The sequence below is a fragment of the Larus michahellis genome, chromosome 9 (assembly GCF_964199755.1).
Source record: "Larus michahellis chromosome 9, bLarMic1.1, whole genome shotgun sequence".
NCBI lineage: Eukaryota > Metazoa > Chordata > Aves > Charadriiformes > Laridae > Larus > Larus michahellis.
Window position 1 is genome coordinate 42,282,743 of NC_133904.1, and position 18,485 is coordinate 42,301,227.

Below are 18,485 nucleotides of genomic sequence, written 5' to 3' on the forward strand. Positions count from 1 at the left end.
CTTTGATGCTTGACCTCTACAGGAAAGCCTACCCTTCAGATGCTGGCAGGACTGAAAGAGCTGTCTTTATCTCAGCAATGAAAACACACAAATTCCTCAGTCCCGCCACTGCTCAGCAAGTGCTGTGCAGCTGGGGCCGGGCGCAGGCAGCCCGTGCCGCAGGCAGGGCAGGCAGGTAACAAAGCACCCTGCTGGGACTCAGCTGCAGGCACCGCTGGTCCCTGCCCTGAGGTGTAAAGCACCCACACTCGCCTCAGAAAGAGAGAATCCAAGTGGGGAATTACTGATGTGTACACAGTTGACCTCCAAGTTGTATGCCCACAGCTTCGTTTTCACTTTTATTTGAAAGACCTGGTATTCTTTTCTAGCCGTGTACTGTACTGCTAATACAGAGCTTGTTGTCAGAGGCCAAAGTGAAATACATCTCATTAAGAACTGAAAACCAAGTTTTGCATAACTTCATCTTCTTTGCTATCACAATTTTGAGGCCTTTGAGTCTACAAAGTATCGTTAGCACCCCCAAGCAGAAATACAATCCATATACCTATATGGAACAAACTAACCCTCAAAAAAAAAAAATTATCTATGTGGAGCGAGGAATCCTCTGGAACTGATTTCTCTTCCCTACATTTGGATTTAAAAGGCAAAGAAAAGAAATCCACATCAAATCAGCTAATCTAAAGTGGCGTTAAATTAACGTAACAAAAGTCAAAAGGAAATAATATTCTGTTTTTAAATAAATACATTAGTGATTTAATAGTATTCAGTGTAGTACTTAATAGTATGCTTACCAATAACTTTGATTGATTCTCCAGGAAAAAGTGGAGCCTCTTCCATCTGTGCTAGTTTATTTCCATCCCGCAGTGCCTGGCAGAAATCCAAAACCATGAGTAAATCTCACTTTCCGTCTGTACTACATCCATACATTCTGATGCAAAGTGCTTTTACTACCAGATTACTGGAACACAAGAGTGTATCTTTTTTTACAAGGCACAACTGTATTAAACAGTACCACAGTGAAAAAAAAAAAAGACCCAAAGACAAAACTTGGTATTATAAATATTACACAGACATACATGTTAGTAACATATTAGGAATAAAGCGTTTAGGCAGCAATTAGTTTCACATGCTAGCTACATATAGCATACAAAAATATGAACAATGAGATCAGCCCAAATTTATAATTAATAATTTGTTAGTCTTTTGCTAAATGCAGGTGTTATTTTGGGTATTTTACCTAATTGAGAACATTTTAAAGCTCATTAAATTTCTTTGTTTTCTTAATGTTGTTTATTTAATATTTGAGTATTTTCATCTGAGGGAACTATATGGCAGATGCTTTATTCATTTAACATTTTAACTTTGTATTTTTGGTAGCAAGAAGTCTGAAGCACCCCACAATGCCCTATTTCAATCAATACCCTACTGAGAGTGCCACAGGTTATGAAGAGGTCCATTATAGGAATTTCGTATCCAGAAGGTCAGATTAAGAACGAAGTAATAATGAATTATAGAAGAACAATTAGCAATTTTAAAATAAGGGCTAGTTCCATAAATTTTCATTTCTGTAAATGGCTTCATTCCTGAATGATACTCGACTGACCCTTTGGGTCCTTCGTTGGCAGCCAAGATTTACAATGTACTAAAGATTTTAATTAAGAATGAAAGGGTTTGTGGGACTTTTAAGGACCACGTGAGAAAGTGATCTCTCTCAGGTCAACACGATGAGATAGTAAGGTTTCAGTTTTTTACATCCTGAAGTGAGAATAAATATGTTACAGTAAACAAATAACTCTTCCCTTGTACTACAGCTCTGATCCACATACAAATAATTGGTAGGATCTATTTGCCTCCAAACAAACTACCCCAAGCCCTCGCTATTAAATAATTTCTAAAGATATTTAAATTGATCTCTGGCTTTAGATTTTCTTGGAAACTAACAGAATTTTATGTTCAGAGCCCAACTGCAAAAGAAGATGGTGTGGAGAGAACTAGCCAATACTTACAAACTTAGAAGGACAGACGGATGTGCTCTGGCAGATAGGGGCTTACGTGCAGGATTACATTCTAGACTACATGACATTACACAAAAACCCTACCTAGCACATCACCAGTTAACACACTGAATGCTTTCTATGGATTCTCTCGCACGAGGAATAGAAGATTTCTATGTACTGTACAAGTACTAATAGATAGTACCTTGCTACACAGTTAATGAATGAAAGATGAGTAAAACTTGCCACCTGATCAGGTTCTGCTTCAGAATGATAGCCATTGTGTCCATCCTGAATCTCCTGCATTGCATGAGGCAGCAGTAGGGCAAGAGAGAAGTAACAGGAAAAAACATGCAGACAACAGGTGAAAGGACAGAATCTTTTCTTTTTTGTTTGCCTTTTTTTTTTTTCCCTTTCCTTAAAAAGACAGTATGTACTTTAATTCCAGTTTAGCTATTCAAAATCTTCCACTCCTGGCACAAACTACTTTCCACGGAAAGGAATCCAAGCTATTAGCACTAGCCTTTTAATGTTATTTGGCACAACACCAAACGAAAAATTTACTCCCTTTTTCACAGAAGAGTCAGTGCTGGTAGCTAAGAACATAAAAGTACGTACTGTCTTTTTAAGACAAACAACCTTACAGTGAAGAAAATGAATTCAAAGTATGCCACATGCTTATCAATAGAAGAATTTGAGTCCAGCTTGCAATGGTAGCATTAGGGGAAAACTCATGCAGTCTTTCATGGAGAGAATAGGTCGACATCAAATAGAAGTATCTAGACAATTGAAAAAACGCTTCACTGTGAGGAACATGTTTTAATTGAACTTTCAAGTTTTATGGTTTCACATATTTTTCCAGCAACTTCTGTGTTATTGCTGGAAACCTAGTCAGTAACTTTATAGAACCTAAAATTACTCCTCGTGGCATAATATGCAAACAATTCACATTTTTATGTTAATTTATTTTTGCATCATATTGGCAGCAAATCCTGAATATTAATTAAATCTCTTTAATAAGCATAAGGTCCCTCTGCACTCCAGAGAGAAGCACAAATGTCACTGGGTCATATGAAGTCATTGTTTTAATATATTCAGCCAAATTTGTTCTTCCATCTTCTTTCTTTATTAACTGGAGAGAAGTTGTGTTCATGACAGTCTATTATTGCCAGTTCACAAGCAAAGAACTTCTTACTTGATAGACTGTAAAACCAGCCTCATTCTAAATTTACAAATGTTTGCTAAAGTCAATTTTTTTTTTTACCGTATTTCTACAGAACCCTCAAAAAAGAAAAACTTTGAAGAAGTACTTCAGATATCTTCAGATCATTTGAACTCCAAAAGAGTTAAAAAAGTTATAATTAATTAAAAAACCCTTTCAAATTATAAAGGACTCCTAACATTTATGTATTGGTGGAATTCTGTTAAATAGAAATTACTTAAATTTCAGACCATAAAAATGTTGTTTCCGAAATTAACGCAAAGCAGATATTGTGATCTCTGGACGAAAACCAGAACAACAACAAGCAAATACACCAAAAGATTTTAAATAAATGAAAGAGAGAGAAGCACAGCAGATCATTCAAAGATCAAAGCCTTTACAAAGAACTATGAAAAACTGAATGAAACCAATCAATTTTTGTTACTCAACCCAGACCAATTATTTCAAGAGCTATCTATTTAAAAAAAAAAAAGATCAACTTGTGGATTTTTATGATTGGACTAAACACATCATTTCTAAATATGTAAACAACGGATGAGATAAAGAAGTCATTCAGACTTCATCTCTTGGTTTGAGACTGAACAAGAGGTCTTTGTTTGAATAAAAGCGTTAGACACATTTCATGAACAATGTCAGAACACTATCCAGATCATTTCTCACTCCATAAATGTTACTAAGAGAGAGGGACAAGAAAACAAGGCATGCCCTTTTTATATCTCCAACGAACAATGGGCAAGACCTAGTCTCAAAATTATCATTAAAAAGATGCAGGTCATTGCACCAGTGTCTAACTTCAAACCTAACTTTCAATCCTACTACAGGGTGGTAACAATTAAGATAAAACATATACAAAGGCAAGCATGAATTGGTACCTTATTTAAATAAGACAGACAAAGACATAACGCTTTTACCACTAATGTTCCTTAGCATAGACAATGTAACACATTAGAGCTGCTAATACAGTAGTCTGTAGTCCGAAGCATGTAAGCCTCAGTTGCAAGCATCCATTTTGTCAAAATTAATGTAATAAAACTGAAGTTAGTATTGCACATTCATAACATAATTTAAAAATACTGCTCTCTTACACATTGACTTTTATTGCTCACGAAAACATTGTAATGTATATAAAGCATTTCTATGGCAAAGAAGCTGTTGCACTGCATAGCAAAATGGTCTGACTGGTTCATAAAAACCATTAATGAAGTAAAGAAGAACGCTTGACACACCAAGATCTCACACAGCACAAAAGACAAACAGGTAGGAGGCCGTTTTACTGCTAGCCAAAGGTAATCTTACCCGTATAACAGGCCTCCTGTACACCTGTTAGTTAAAATATAAAACGTTATCCAACGGAACACAGAGATTTGATTTCTTAAAGATATGATATCTTACTTCATCAGACTTTCATAAAAACTCTACTTCCAAACATTTTAATTATAGCTGGATTTTGAAAGAAGAAAACAACACTATGCAGATCTAGTAGCTCGCATTTGCAGAACTGTTTTTGGTCTAAAAACAATCTAGCCACTTCATTTTAGTGATGAAACGAATGCCAAGCTCTTTTGAAACATTCATTCCTAATCACCCTTTTATCCAGTTACAATGTGCCATTGTGAAAAGAGAAGAAAGAGCCCGGTAATCCTTCTAGGTGGAAGACAATAAGCCTGCAATAACAGCCATGAAGTATAACCACCATATCTTTTAGATTCAAATGGCAAAACAAGGATAGTGACAACTCTTTGCAATTTATTTCTCAAGGTGTCTATATTCAGCTACTATAATCTAAGCAATTTTCATTTATATGAACCCCTCATTCAAGAATGCTCTCCCGGCAGAGAGTATGTCAGAGAAGACACGCGCAGCAGAGGTCAAACTCAGACAGAGTTCGTGAGATGACGTTGCTGCGGGGTTTAGCAAGCAAGAGCTTGCTCAGTGCTCTCCAGTTCTGATGATTTCATTTGCAGCCCCTTTGCTTCCCTTTGATTCCCCCCTCCCCTAAATTACATTCTGGCAAGGTAAATTACACAGAGTAACATGAGTAACACCACTGGATACAAGAATTGATATATCTACCTGTTTTTGCAAACATATTGATTGAAATATTTAAAAAAGGATGAAAGAAAGAATAAAGCAGTGAGTTCCTGGTAAATCCAGCATAAAGCAACAGATCTGCCTCATCAATTCCAGAAGCAAACACACGCATCTGGCCCTGCCTGAAGTTTCTGAGTTGTTGTAAGATAGTCTCTAAATGCAGCAATTCGAGGTAATCACAGGTAATGAAGATCCAGAAAACTGATCAGCGTGCATCGAAAGGGAAAGTTGTCTCAAAGGGAAACGGAGTTATAAATGGGCACTGTCTTTTTTGCATGTGAATGCCACAGTAATACCAAATACACCCAGCCTGTTAGTGGTACTGACTAAGCAACTAATCGTACCACTGAACTCCTGCAGAAGCTAAGTGCAAAGGAAACCCTCTCCTAAAGCACAGACACCACTTCACAAGATACTGGTCCTGAACGTACCTAAAGATATTCTAGGATAAAAAATATTCTAGGATACACAAATATGGTATTTCAAATCACAGCAATGCAATGATGCCAAACACAATTTATACACAAAAATTCTGAGTACCACCAGGCTTAAATTTTTTTCTTTCATTTCTAAGAAATGGAGAATGAAGTAGAATTTTAATTAGGCTTTAAAAGACTTATTCCTGCTAAATAATATCCAAGACGAGTTTGGTATAGACAAGGAGGTTATTTAGCATTAAAAAATGCTCTTTCTTCCAGAGGAATGTGTTCCAACTCAGAGATAAACTGAAAACCAAGCTTACACACTTGGATTTTACTAAAATGAAGTCCTTGACCTACAGGGCAAATACAACATCGACAGCTGTAATGCAAGGTTTCCCACAATGTTTTATCAAAGATGTTAGCCTTGACCTGAAGTAAGCATTTGCAATTCAGCCGCCATAGCACGGAAGAGCTACACTTCTTTATAAGTATAAGCTGCTGACTGTGCCAATAGTGTGAAACTCTGTGAGGTGATTTTTTAAGTAGACTACGGTCAAAAATATTTTGTGTATTTATCTTCAGGCTTGGGCTGAACCTGACCTGCTGTCACAGATTTAAAATAAGCTGTTTCTGGACAACAAACTTTTTAAACACAAAGCATATTAGAAAATAATTTAAAATCTAGTTTAAAAAAAAAAACCAAACAAAAAAGATAAAATCTTCATTTGGCCGTACTGCATGAAGACCTTGAAACTGTTTCAAATCTAGGAAGAAAAATGGATCTGGATAGCAGCAGCCTGGGTTTCTTAAAGGGACTTGAAGCACAGGTGACTTTTGTCAATTTGTAAGAGAAGGAAAACTGCATATGCTCCACTCCTGACAGTTCAGTTGGCTGGCTGCACGCAGGAAACAACAAATGAGCATGGAAGAATAGGGGTAAAAAAGCGTAATGGAACCCATCAGGTAAACCATACTGTGCAGTCACTACCTTAGTGACAAAAATGTTGCTGGGAGGGAATGAAAAAGGTGATTTTTTTGTTTGTTTGTTTGATGTTAAATTCTCTGTCTCTGGTGAAACCCCAGGAAAAATGATAGTCATTTATGTTCTTTGCATGGTAACAAAGACATGTGCATTTATTTTTTTGTGAAATCTGGAGAGCTCAATTCTGTACTCTGAATGACACACACTAGAAACAATTTCAACCTGTAACTATTCACCTACTTTACCAAAATTTTTTTATGTAGTAATGAAAAGAAAAGACAACTCACTTTTGGCATTTTATTCAAAACATTGACTTCTAATTTTCCTTTCACCTCTCTCTCAGTCTTTATTCTGTAGACTTCAATGCCACTATTCTAAATACGGAGGAAAACACAAAGCCGATTCAAGAGACTCCTACACATAATGAGATGTTTCTAGTTCTGAAACATTCAGTGATCACTTAAGTACTTACCACCTGACAGTCAAGGTAGTAAGGACTTGCCTGACCATTCCCTCTTTCGTATTAAACAAATCAATGCATTCCTCAAGTCACTTACCCTGTAGTCTCTGGACACACCTTCTGACGGGACAGACCCTGAAATCTGACTAGAAATGGTTGCAGCTATCAGCTGTTTACACCATTCCACGTGGGATCCAGTCGGGCTACAAAAACAGAATATTTCAAATTATTTAGCAGTAATTCAAAATGTATATCGAGAATAGCACAGCAACTGAGCATATCCAGAAAACAAGACCATAAATGATCACTAACGTCACAAAAATTAGCCTGCTTTGTGGGCAGAACGCGACAATGTCACTGATCAAATTAGGGAAAAGAATTTTGCTAGATATTATCAGAGAAGTAGAGCTGTCAGTAGGTTAAAAGTGAGGTTAGGGCCCTAGGAACTTATAAAAATGTTGGTTTCCTTATCCAGTGTGATTTTTTTCATCATTCGCACATTTTTTTCTTAAAGCCATCTATGGAATGAATCTGGTCAAGTTAAAGGAAACTCCTTAAACCTTCCTTAATATTATTTCCTGATTATTCAGTAAATCCTTAAAATTAAATTACTTTATGCTAGTATTTAAAATTTAAACTATGCTAGTATGGTATTCCATATTAATATTAAATGTAGAAAATACATGTTTTCTAAAGGGTAACTTCTAGTTAGCCAGATTTTTTTTTTCCTATTTATAAAAAAATCTGAATTCATACAATAATCTTCAGAAGGGGCCTTCCCATGCCACAGCAAGGAATTCTGCAGCGTGGGGTGTTTCTAAGAACCCTAAATACAAGGCATCTGAACAGCAGAATCACACTAGAGAACACACTTGAGAACAGTCGCCTGAACTAGTGGTGCTTACAAATAACACAGTATTGAGAGTGAGAAGCAATTACACAGTGTGTTGCCAGCCTCCTTGAAGTGCACTATGTCTGCTTCGAAACATGCCAGTGTCTGATGAGAAACTGGGAATGCCACAGGGAACCGTTCCCTGAGTGCCACAGCAGCCTCAGCTCATGCCTTAGATAAATGCCATTTCTTCAAACTCTTCTACAGATTTAATGCTTGTTCAGAAGTCAAAAACAGAAAGAAAACTGTAATTCATTTTTAGAATTCATTCCTAAACGAGCTTTGGATTCTGTGAGTATCCTGTGACATTGAAGTGAGTAACTACATACGCATAGCCAGCACCCACCAGGTGCACCACAACTTGGACATTAAGGGGGTGGGATAATGACATAAGATGACCAATTACTACTTAACTAGAGGTCTTTTCTTACATTAACTCTGTTAGGATAGGTAGATATAAGGTGAAGACACATGCAACAACTTCATACCTAAAACTAAAGCTCTTTCAGAACTTTTAAGTAGTTTCAGGAGCTTTCTCCCCACCTGCAAAATTCTGCACAGTATGAGATGACAAAATGTTGGTTTGCACTAAAACGCATCTATTATATTCTTGCTTGAATAATGAAGATACTCTCTCAGGTTAGTGCTGAACTCAAGCCCAGATTCACTTAGAGAAACTTTTCACCTAAGTTTTGCAAAAGAGTGCATGAGCGAAAGTCCACAGTAATCCTTTTCTGATCTCCTTTATTTCTCCTTCCCTCACGCATCTTAATTCCAAGTGTATCTCTTTAGGGTTAGCCTAAGTTTGTTTCCAAATAAGCATATACTTGTTAATTAAGAAAATTATTTATTTTCCTATGGCTTATCTTCACCAGGAATCACTACATCAACAAAGTTAATGCCAGCAGGAAAACGAAAGTGAACGCAGGTCCATCTCCTAGGATCAGTGTCTCAGGCTGTGTCAGTGTACCACAGGATGCTGATCACACCGATGTGACTTATCACCGTCTGCCAAGTGGGACACGTACCAGTACACGTCTTTTCATTCTGCCACCTCTGAGGTCATGCACATTAGAGCAGCCTGGTAAACCGTACTAGCAAATAAATAAGTAATATGACAAACAGACATTACAACTTTCCAGGGTGGAACAAGATTAAGAGATGAAAGAAAGATGAAAATTACGGCAAGAAAGTACATTAATAAGGAATACAAAGTTGTACATTTGGACATTTGATTCCAGCCTTCACTAGAATGATGTAACACTCCAGCAGGTTGCTCCTAACAGAAAAGAGAGAGGATATGGAGACTGGAACCTGGCACTGATTCTTCAGTCCAGTCTTTTTTCCTTATTTTTCATCTGGGTGACATTTCAGTCAGTTTCTAATCCTTGTTTAGGGATTTCTAAATTCGGGTGTGAAGTCTGCCTCCAGCTGGAGACTTCCGAAGGGCGGGATAGCCCTGCCAGCGACTGCTGAACCAGGGGTGGTGAGACCCACACCAGGCTCCTGCGCAGCCAGCCCGGCCCGCTGACACCCGCCAGCCCACGGCCACCCAGGCACGAAGCCACCGCACTCATCCAGAGACATGCTAACAGGCGATGCTGCCTCGGGCAGGGACACCTCTGCGGGTGAAACACACGTTTGCATGAAAAAAAATAATCTGGAATAAAGTCTTAAAATCTGAGGACGGTCTGTCACTTGCGCTGGCAATGAGGAGGAGCTCCGCACTGCCCAAAAAAACCCCTGGCCAAAATCCTGCAGGCAGCCTCAGCCTTGATGACGTTAATGACGAAAAACACACAACCGCAAGCAGGAAACTTTGACAAGGGCCGGTTCCTCCCCGCGGGAAATCTGCCGTTACCCCGCGCGGTGGCACGGAGACAAACCCCCAGATTCCACTCACGGGGGCCGCCCGTTCCCAGCCCGCTGTAGGGGCGCGGGGGGGCGGCGGGGAGGCCGCCCCGAGGCCGGGGATGGCGCTCGGCGGAGGCGCGGGCCGAGGGTCGCCCGCCACCGCCGCCGCCGTCACCTCCCGGCCCCGCGGGGAGCGCAGGCCGCAGTCCCCCCTCTCCCGCCGCCGCCCCTTCGCCGCCGGCTGCGCTCACCTGTCCAGCGTCTCCGTGCTGGCCTGCCGCGACCCGGCCCCCGCCGCCGCGGCCCCCGCCGCCCGCACGGCTCGCCGGCTCACTCCGCCGCCCTCCACCGCCGGCCCAGCCGCCGCCGCCGCCCGCTCCATGTTTCCGGCCGCCGGCGGGACTGGCTGCCCCGCGGGGATAGCGGACCCCCGCCCCTCCGCGGCGGCCCACCCCCCAGGCCCGGCCCGGCCCTGCCGTCTCAGCCCGGCCCGCTGGGGCCCCGGCGGCGGCCGAGAGCTGTCACCTGGCGGCGGCGCTTACCCACAGGCCTCCGCGCCGCCGGGAGGGCGGGCAGCGGCCCCGCGCGGCGGGGGAAGGCCCGGCCGCCGGGAGCTGGGGGGAGAGGGGCCTGCGGGGCCAGCCCCCTCGGGCCTCAGCAGTCACGGAAACACGCATTAAAACGTCTTCCAGAGGCAAAGGGTTTAAAACCGACATCTTTATTTTTTTTTTCCCCTTCACGCACATACACGGCAGGCGATGGAAAGCGCTGCCCCCGCGTCACAGTTACACCCAGCTCCAGAGCGGCCCTGGGGTATCCAACACTGGTAGTTAAGGAGCAGCAAGGAGTACATGAGATTGCAGGTCAGTTATAAAAACCTTTTTTTTTTCTCCTCAAGCATGACACAAAATGCTCACTGCGAGACAAAAAAAACTGCACTCAAGGCAAAGTTTAAAAATACATCAAAAGGAGGTAGTACGCAAATCATTCCTAGGTTATACCCATAACAGTGATGCTGGGGTGGATAAGGCATAAGCAAATAAAGAAGGCATTCAACAAATAAACTTTCTAAATAAGTAACTGAAGCCCAGCACAAAAACTGGGTTATTTTCTGGGGTCAGTGGAAGTAAGAATACAGAGAGGAAAAAACTAAAACAGCAGTCCAAGATGGATATTTCGTACTGGATATTGGGCATTTACAGCTGTTGATGTTCACATCCCAGCCCTGCTTCTTCCCCCCTCCTGGAGAAGGCGCTCAGGGCCTGGAACTCTCCTTCTCCACCTCAAAGGCCTCCCCAGGTTTGCTGTGGGCAGTGACCAGGGGACGCGTACGTGCGTGCCCTGCACTGCCCAAGGACTACCCAGATCATGCAGTCAAGTGGAAAGGAGGAATGTTTTCTGTTAACATTGACCAGTTTGTAATCCTACCCTTCACAACAACTTTGAAGTAGTATTTTCCAGAAAGTACTGGATGAAAAACCACCCCTGCCTTTGCACAATATTGCCATATTAAAACACAATTAAAACAAGCATCTTATCTGTTGACTTGAAGAAAATCCAAGCCCACACAGAGCTATGTTGGAGAGCTTCAAAGACTGAAATTTGACTGAACCAGTAATATGAAGAATGGTATATATGTAATGAATTAAGTGCAAAAAGATCCTTTCCATCATATTATACTTTCCCAAATGCAATAGTTTATCATGTAGTGTTTACACAGTAAAAACTATTAGATTTTCTGAACTTCTCCACACTGCTCGGAGATGTCACCAATGCATTCAACTCAATGCATTATAATATTCTAATAAAAATAGCTTTTTTTATAAACCACAAGTAAGTAGAAGGCAAATATACCAGAGTATGCATAGCTTTCAAAGTGTAAAGTATATCATGAGCAATTGAGTATCCTTCTTCATTTATCTAATGCAATGCATCAGAATTTACCTTAACAAGTCAAGATTTTTGGGACAATGTTGTTATTTTGGAAACACATACTCAAGAACATTGACGGGAGAATGAAATTTAGAGGACAAAAATAAGTCATATAAATCACGTGTATTTAGAACACACATGCTGTATGCTCTAAGCTTCCCTGAAAAAAATAGTGCAATTCAGTGTATATACTGAATTAAATCAAGAGGCGGTATATTTTTATTCCTTTGAAAAAATACTGTTCTAAAAATATTCAGATGTCCTCTAAACTTTGACTTACTTTATGGAACTATAGCTTTAAATTTAGTTTTCATATGCAAAATATTTACACTTTATAAACTTGCAGAATTTCTAATAAACTATATTATATATACTTACACAAAACTTAATTTATATATAATCCTATTATATCTTGCAAATCAAAACTCACCACATGTACAATAATTTACAATGACAAAAGCCTCAAGCATCAAAACATCTCCTTTAAAATAACAATATTAGCTAGAGTCCTCTACAGATTCTGAATTGCAGTATTTCCTGGATTGCCTGAATATCATTAAACTTCTGAGAATATGGAAAGTTTTCATTAAATATCAAGTAGCAAGGTTTGTGCTGTCATAAGAAATACTTGCAGCTGTTTAAAAAAATACCTGAAAAGAACCAATTAAAGTTTTACAAGAAGCCTCTGAAACAAAGGCTTGAAACTAGAATTCACTGCAAGGTTCAATGTAAGTGCACACATTATATGCAAATCTTGTATACTAAAGCCCCTTAAATACTTAGAGAATAAATTTGCTGAACAAAAGTTAAATTAAACAGTAAGCTATAAACGTACAAGTTTTTAGCAGTATTTGTAACTGAAAAATTTTGCCTACTTTGGTATAAAAGCTCCTTTAAACAGGCACATTGACTTTTAGAAGACTAACACAAGCGTTGATAACTATGGCTACTGCTGGATATTTAAGCAATGTCTCTGTGGGTCTGTTTTTAATTATATAAACCTTCTTTAGAACCCTTTTATTCTATATTAATCCAAAGAACCAATATTGCCAACAGTGATCATTTCTAATATACTTTAGTGCTGAAGAGTTAGCCAAAACAGGACTTCTCAGAATCCAGTACAGTTGTCATTTGTTTTTAAAAAAAGAAAAATATCAATTTACAATAAAAAAATAGATTTTTTTTTTTGTTTTGTTTTTATATCTACTGAGCTATTTGAACTTTTTAATTAGAAGCATATCGGTGAAATCCCTTCCATAGTTTTGTTTATTTTGAAAAAGCAAAATTTGGAAATCTCAGGTAACCAGAAAATTTCAATGATTCTCTCTGAAATCTTACAATAGAATTTATTTTTTGTCTCATGAACTCCGTAAATGTATTCCTAACAGGAATACACACATACCTAATTTTACACAATGTGAATATTCCTATTACCATTAATGTGTTTATTCACGACATGTAAGACTGAGCATGAATTTCCGTACAGGAACATGACCTACAGTGTAATAAATTAAAGCGCTCTGATGAAAACAATAAATCAATTTCATTTCAATTGTACCAGACTTTTAAAAATAACCCTTAAAGCCCTCCATAACAAGAAGTTGATTAATAATGTTCCCAGTCCACAGGTTCTGAAAGGCACATAATTGAAGAATTGGTTTTGTTTGTTTTGAAGTCCTCCTCAAATGAAGACAGTCTAAATTAATTTGTGTTAGGATAGTCTAATGTAAGGCATTAAAATATTCCTCTTTATGCTATAGATCTATGTTAAGCACCACTTGCTATTACAGTATAGAATGAAGCCAATGTGTTCTTCAAAAATGTGTTTGTACTTGGGACATCATTTGTGAGGGAGATGCTGATGAGGCTGATGAATTGGATATCTTAGAATTATTTGTGATCTGTAGTTCTTCAAGTCTCCTCATATAATCATCACGTAACGCAAGGAGCTCCATGTAACGCTGCTCCACTGGATTTGGCTGCTAGAAAGAGATCTATGTTAGTCTTATCGCTTTAGTCCAACTACTTCTACACAGTTAGGCTGCTGTAGTATTTGCATTTTCCTGGCATCACTCAGTATTCGTAGTTTCCAACATACGTTAACAAGTTGTAGCTAAACAGAAATATTTATTTCTATAATGCAAGAGCCCTCTGCCTTCCAGTTGTTCTCATCCAAAGAAAATCTTTACACAAAACAGTTCTTCCTACCTCAATAAAATCAGACAGCACTTCCTGGAGCATATGGATTTTATTTTCTTATTACCTAATATTGCGTGGAAGATAGATGTGAACACCTTGTCCGAAGCTTTTCTCTTCCTGACTTATTAAAAGGTTTTAGATTCCAGGTGAGATGTCTCATCATCTTCCCTAAAAACAGTGTTTAGCCAGACTGACAATTTCAACTACACCAATCAGGTTAAGATGAAATCCATGTCTTCACATTAAATAACTTCCCTTACTGATGAAATTTACTTCAGTTTTTAATAGTAAATTTGCAACTTTGTGTAACTAAACAAACGAAATTAAATGCAAAACTTTATTGGTGAATTCTGTAAGTTAACCTGAATGTGTTTAAAATCAACTGCCCCAGCTTTTAGGAGATTACTCACAGAAACAGCATTTTAACTGTTTCCATTTTAAGCTTAGTGGCCTTTTTCAAATAGAGTAATGAAACAAATGGAAAAGAAACATTACAAATGTCCAAAGCAGATACAAAGCCTAAGGTTACCTTCAGCTGTATATACCTGTTGAGAAGTTGCTGCTGTTTCACAGTTAACTACCTGTAGTTGAAAGCTATTAGCAGTACAGTGTCAGGAGCAAAACCAGCACTCTTAGGTGCACCACTCACTATGCACCCCAGATGAGGGTGGCGATGAATGTTGAGGCAGCTGTGGAAGCTGGATCAATGACTGAATGTAGTTACTAAGGTGATCAGAGATGTAGGGCTAATGATGTGGCTAGTGAGAGACCAGACCAGGCTTTTAAGTAATGTCACTAAGAAAGGTCATCGGAAAACTGGTTTGGGCCACATGTCCACTAGTCAGTCGCTTAAGTCAAGATGAAGTATAAGTTCCATGTGCAGCAAAAAAATTTGTTGCATTTTTTTATATAAAAATGGTGAAAATGAAGGACGAGTAGCAGCAGTATAGAAGATTATCACATAGGTTTGCATTTCTAATAAGAAACTCCTGCCAAAAACCTTTCCTGAATAATGGCAAAGCGCATTTTTAAGTAGATTTACAGCTAATTTGCATGCCCTATAATCCTTCACTTTCTAAAATAAATCTTTGGATTCAGCTTTTGCAAAATGCCCTCATCTTTCACAGCAAGCAACAAAAGCTTTAAAACTAGAACTTCAAATTAAAACTGGCAACGTACTTGTATGAAAATATAGCAAACTGTCTGGCTTTCTTGCAGCCTCTAAAGCGTTGTAAATAAAACAGGAGATCAGCTGCGGAAAAGGAAGGGCATTGCTTGAAAGCTCCTGTTTCGTTCCAGGGGCTGGATTGTGAAGACTGTTTCTGTCAAAAAAATCACTCCTCTAGCTTCTACTCAAAACTCCACAACTTGTTAAGAAGGACAAATAAATCACTGTACACTATCTTTACTTGCTACATTGCTGAGATTTCTAGAAAGATTGTAACAAACATCCAGTGTCCATATATTAAACATTAAAAGCACAAAACTGAACTATGTGTAATTTGATAAAAAGCTTTTCTGGGCTTCCAGTCTGATCTACTTATATAATTTTCAATAACAGCTTTCATCAAACGGTTACAGTGTAAACAATGTTGGGTCAAAGTTACATAAAAATAAAATCTTACCACAAGCCATCAACACAGATAGCAGTTTTGAAAGAGAAAGGACCGAATAGGTCATCTTAATTTGTAAAAGACTTCATACACCCTCTCAGAAAAAAGGAGAAAGACTAAGCACATGTAGCTAAGCGTGTTTGTGATGCTAATGCCCTAACTCTTTAGGGATCCCTAAGCCCTATTTCTAAGCATTGCCATTCATCCTTTAGTAGCATCAAATGCCCTTAAAAAATGCTCCCCCAGCCCAGTCCCCAAAAAAAGGGGCTAGAAAGAGCTTGGGGATGACTTGATACTCAGCAGTGAAATAAGCCCAGCGTTCTGAGAAGAGCTGAGTGAGAAAAAACCTGAATAATCATTCTCACCTTTTTTCTCCATCTTTACAAATATAATATTAAAAACCTTAACAGACTACAGACACTATTCTACAAGTCAGTTATGACACAAAATTCTACTTCCAAAGTCTAAAAGCATTTTGTACATTATAGAGAATTTACTTACTTGTTGCCGAATTCTTGGGTTCCACCTGATGTAGTAATTGACCCAGAGCTCTAAGTGGCGCATACTGGCTACCGGATAGAGTGCTCGATTTAGCTCTTTAGTATAAAAAGGATTGGTGTATTTAGATTTTTCACTGTTTACCAAAGACCATAATGATAATGTCTTCTCAGTCACTTTCTAAAATGAAATTGAAATAAGAACAGTAAATATCTGCACAAAATCAGGAAATCCAGCACGGAAGCCATGGTTACATACAGTTCTGATTTACTTTGAAGCACAATAAGTTACTGTACTAGAAATATTCCAAAACCAGTGCCTGGCAAGCATCTTAGTGACTGCACAGCCTTTAAGCTATCAAAACCAAGGAATTTACCATGCAACTATTCTACAACAAGAATAAAACCAATTCAAAAACATTGTCATACAATGTAATCATCAAGAGTCAAGACAGCAATATGATTAAATGATCAGCAGTTTGACTAACCTCTTTTTCTCTAAGAGACTCACTGTTGTATAAGAAAGTACCAAACCGGCAACTGTACAGGTGATCCAGGATTGTAATCAAGAATTGCTCATTGAATTCAAAGGCTGTAGGAAACTAACAACAGAAAAGACACGTTTGTTCTTTACATCATAAAAGCAGGGAGAGATGCACACGTCTAGGTTAAGAGGCTAAAGGGCTAAAGGCGGCATTTAGAAGTCTGAGTACATCTACAAATAATTTTTAAGATCATTTCATATACGGCAGTGTTCAGATGACACGAGGTGTTCAATTGTCTCAAACTAGTCATGAAAAGAACTCTCAAAATTTTCTGTCTTTAATTTCTAAAAAGAAGAATAAAATACAGAATAGTTACAGCTACATTTTTACTAGCAAGACAGATTAAGATATCCATAGTGCACTCTTTATAGTGCAGCGCCATACAAGAATATAAGGGTTTAGCTCCTAATCATTGACCCTAAACACGCTAAGTTAGCTGCTTTCTTTCATTACTTTTTGAAAACACAATGCTTAAACCACAGCACTCAACATCTCCCAAGCTTCCTTTTCAAGCTTTGACAAAACAACATTTGTCCCTATAGTTCAAGGGACAGCTTCACAAAAATGGTGAAATGAAACAACAGACCCCATTAAGCTTTTTGGATGCAATTCCTATAAAAGCATTCTGCAGGGTCGCATCTCTCAATATGTTTCTGTAACACCCATACCCAAGACACACCCGCCTTGCATGCGGAGCCAATGCCATGCTAAACAAGATAACCACAGCCTGCATACCCCGTTTTGAAATAGGGTAGAGAGATGGTATGGTTTAAAAATAGACTCTTTTTGACTACAGTGTCAGAGCAGAGGGATATGCTGTCCTCTTCAAATATATATTTTTTTAAATAAAGATCTAGGTTTTTAATTTAGTAATCTCTTAACAAAGCTGTCATCTGAAAAATGATGTAACATACCTGTTTAGACATCTGCCACACACAATCAATGAACTGGAGAAAGATGGGCGATCTGTCTGCATCAGCATGATTTTTATCACCATGGCCTATTCTCTGAAATGAAGCAATACAGCCTCCTGTTAACCAAAACAGTCTATTTTATGGCCAACAGACATTGTTTCTTGTTTTGCACTAGAATATTAATGCTTCTGTAACAGAGTAACCTGTTCTCATGATTTCAAAATTAGTTATTGCACCAAGGACGAGAGATTCAGATACACAGAAATACTGCAAAAGTGTTCCAAAGATGTCGGAGAAAAATTCCAAAGTGATAACTGACCCTGTTATAGAAACTGGCTAGTTATTTGACAAGCAGAACTGTTAAAGCATCCATTGCTTTGCAAATAATCAAGACATACCTTGAACTATTTTTACATAATAAGTCTGTCAAAAGCCAAGTTACATACTTTGTCTGCTTTTGTAATTTAAGCCACTGGAGCCAATGGAATGACCTAGATCATCAAACTATCCACACAGATTTTCGTCTTTCCCCTCCAGCACTTCAACCTGAAGTTTCACCCTGAGGTAGATGGTGAACAGGAGCAAGCTTAAAGAAATGTTCATGTTCTTGACAGAAAATTAGTGCATATTTTTAAAATTCGTGTGAGCCAATTATTCTGAGGAGTCCAAAGTAACAATCAAAGGAATTCTCCCCACAGACAAAAAGTAGGTTTGGTAAAAGCTGTTTCCTTCCTTTTCCCATTTGATAGCTGAGAACAGATAAGAGATTTGGGGAAAAGAAAATCTATTAACTTCATAATTCTGCTTGAATATACTTGTCTGGAGGAGACAAAAGAAGAGCATGTATGTTGAACTAAGATATTGTCTA

General features: G+C 38.6%; 2 protein-coding genes across 6 annotated transcripts in view; both read right to left on the reverse strand.

Moving 5' to 3' along the window:
* MTMR1 (myotubularin related protein 1) overlaps positions 1 to 10,471 on the reverse strand; it is a 38,980-nt gene extending 28,509 nt beyond the window's left edge. Inside the window, exons 1-5 of one of the 4 annotated variants that reach the window (XM_074600668.1) lie at positions 10,169 to 10,451; positions 7,269 to 7,374; positions 4,513 to 4,536; positions 2,244 to 2,294; positions 792 to 867 (exon numbers count right to left, since the gene is read on the reverse strand). In XM_074600668.1, the coding sequence (XP_074456769.1) occupies positions 792 to 867; positions 2,244 to 2,294; positions 4,513 to 4,536; positions 7,269 to 7,374; positions 10,169 to 10,299 (388 nt within the window). In that variant the 5' untranslated portion in view covers positions 10,300 to 10,451. Of the gene's footprint in view, positions 1 to 791; positions 868 to 2,243; positions 2,295 to 4,512; positions 4,537 to 7,268; positions 7,375 to 10,168 lie in introns of all 4 variants that reach the window. The other 3 variants (XM_074600666.1, XM_074600665.1, XM_074600667.1) reach the window with 3 other exon arrangements.
* A 141-nt stretch (positions 10,472 to 10,612) lies between these two features.
* The window catches only part of MTM1 (myotubularin 1), a 46,291-nt gene continuing 38,418 nt past the window's right edge, over positions 10,613 to 18,485 (reverse strand). The window contains exons 13-16 of one of the 2 annotated variants that reach the window (XM_074600669.1): positions 17,618 to 17,710; positions 16,647 to 16,760; positions 16,163 to 16,339; positions 10,613 to 13,831 (exon numbers count right to left, since the gene is read on the reverse strand). In XM_074600669.1, coding sequence (XP_074456770.1) covers positions 13,664 to 13,831; positions 16,163 to 16,339; positions 16,647 to 16,760; positions 17,618 to 17,710 — 552 coding nt within the window. In that variant the 3' untranslated portion in view covers positions 10,613 to 13,663. The remainder of the gene's footprint in view (positions 13,832 to 16,162; positions 16,340 to 16,646; positions 16,761 to 17,617; positions 17,711 to 18,485) is intronic. The other variant, XM_074600670.1, reaches the window with a different exon arrangement.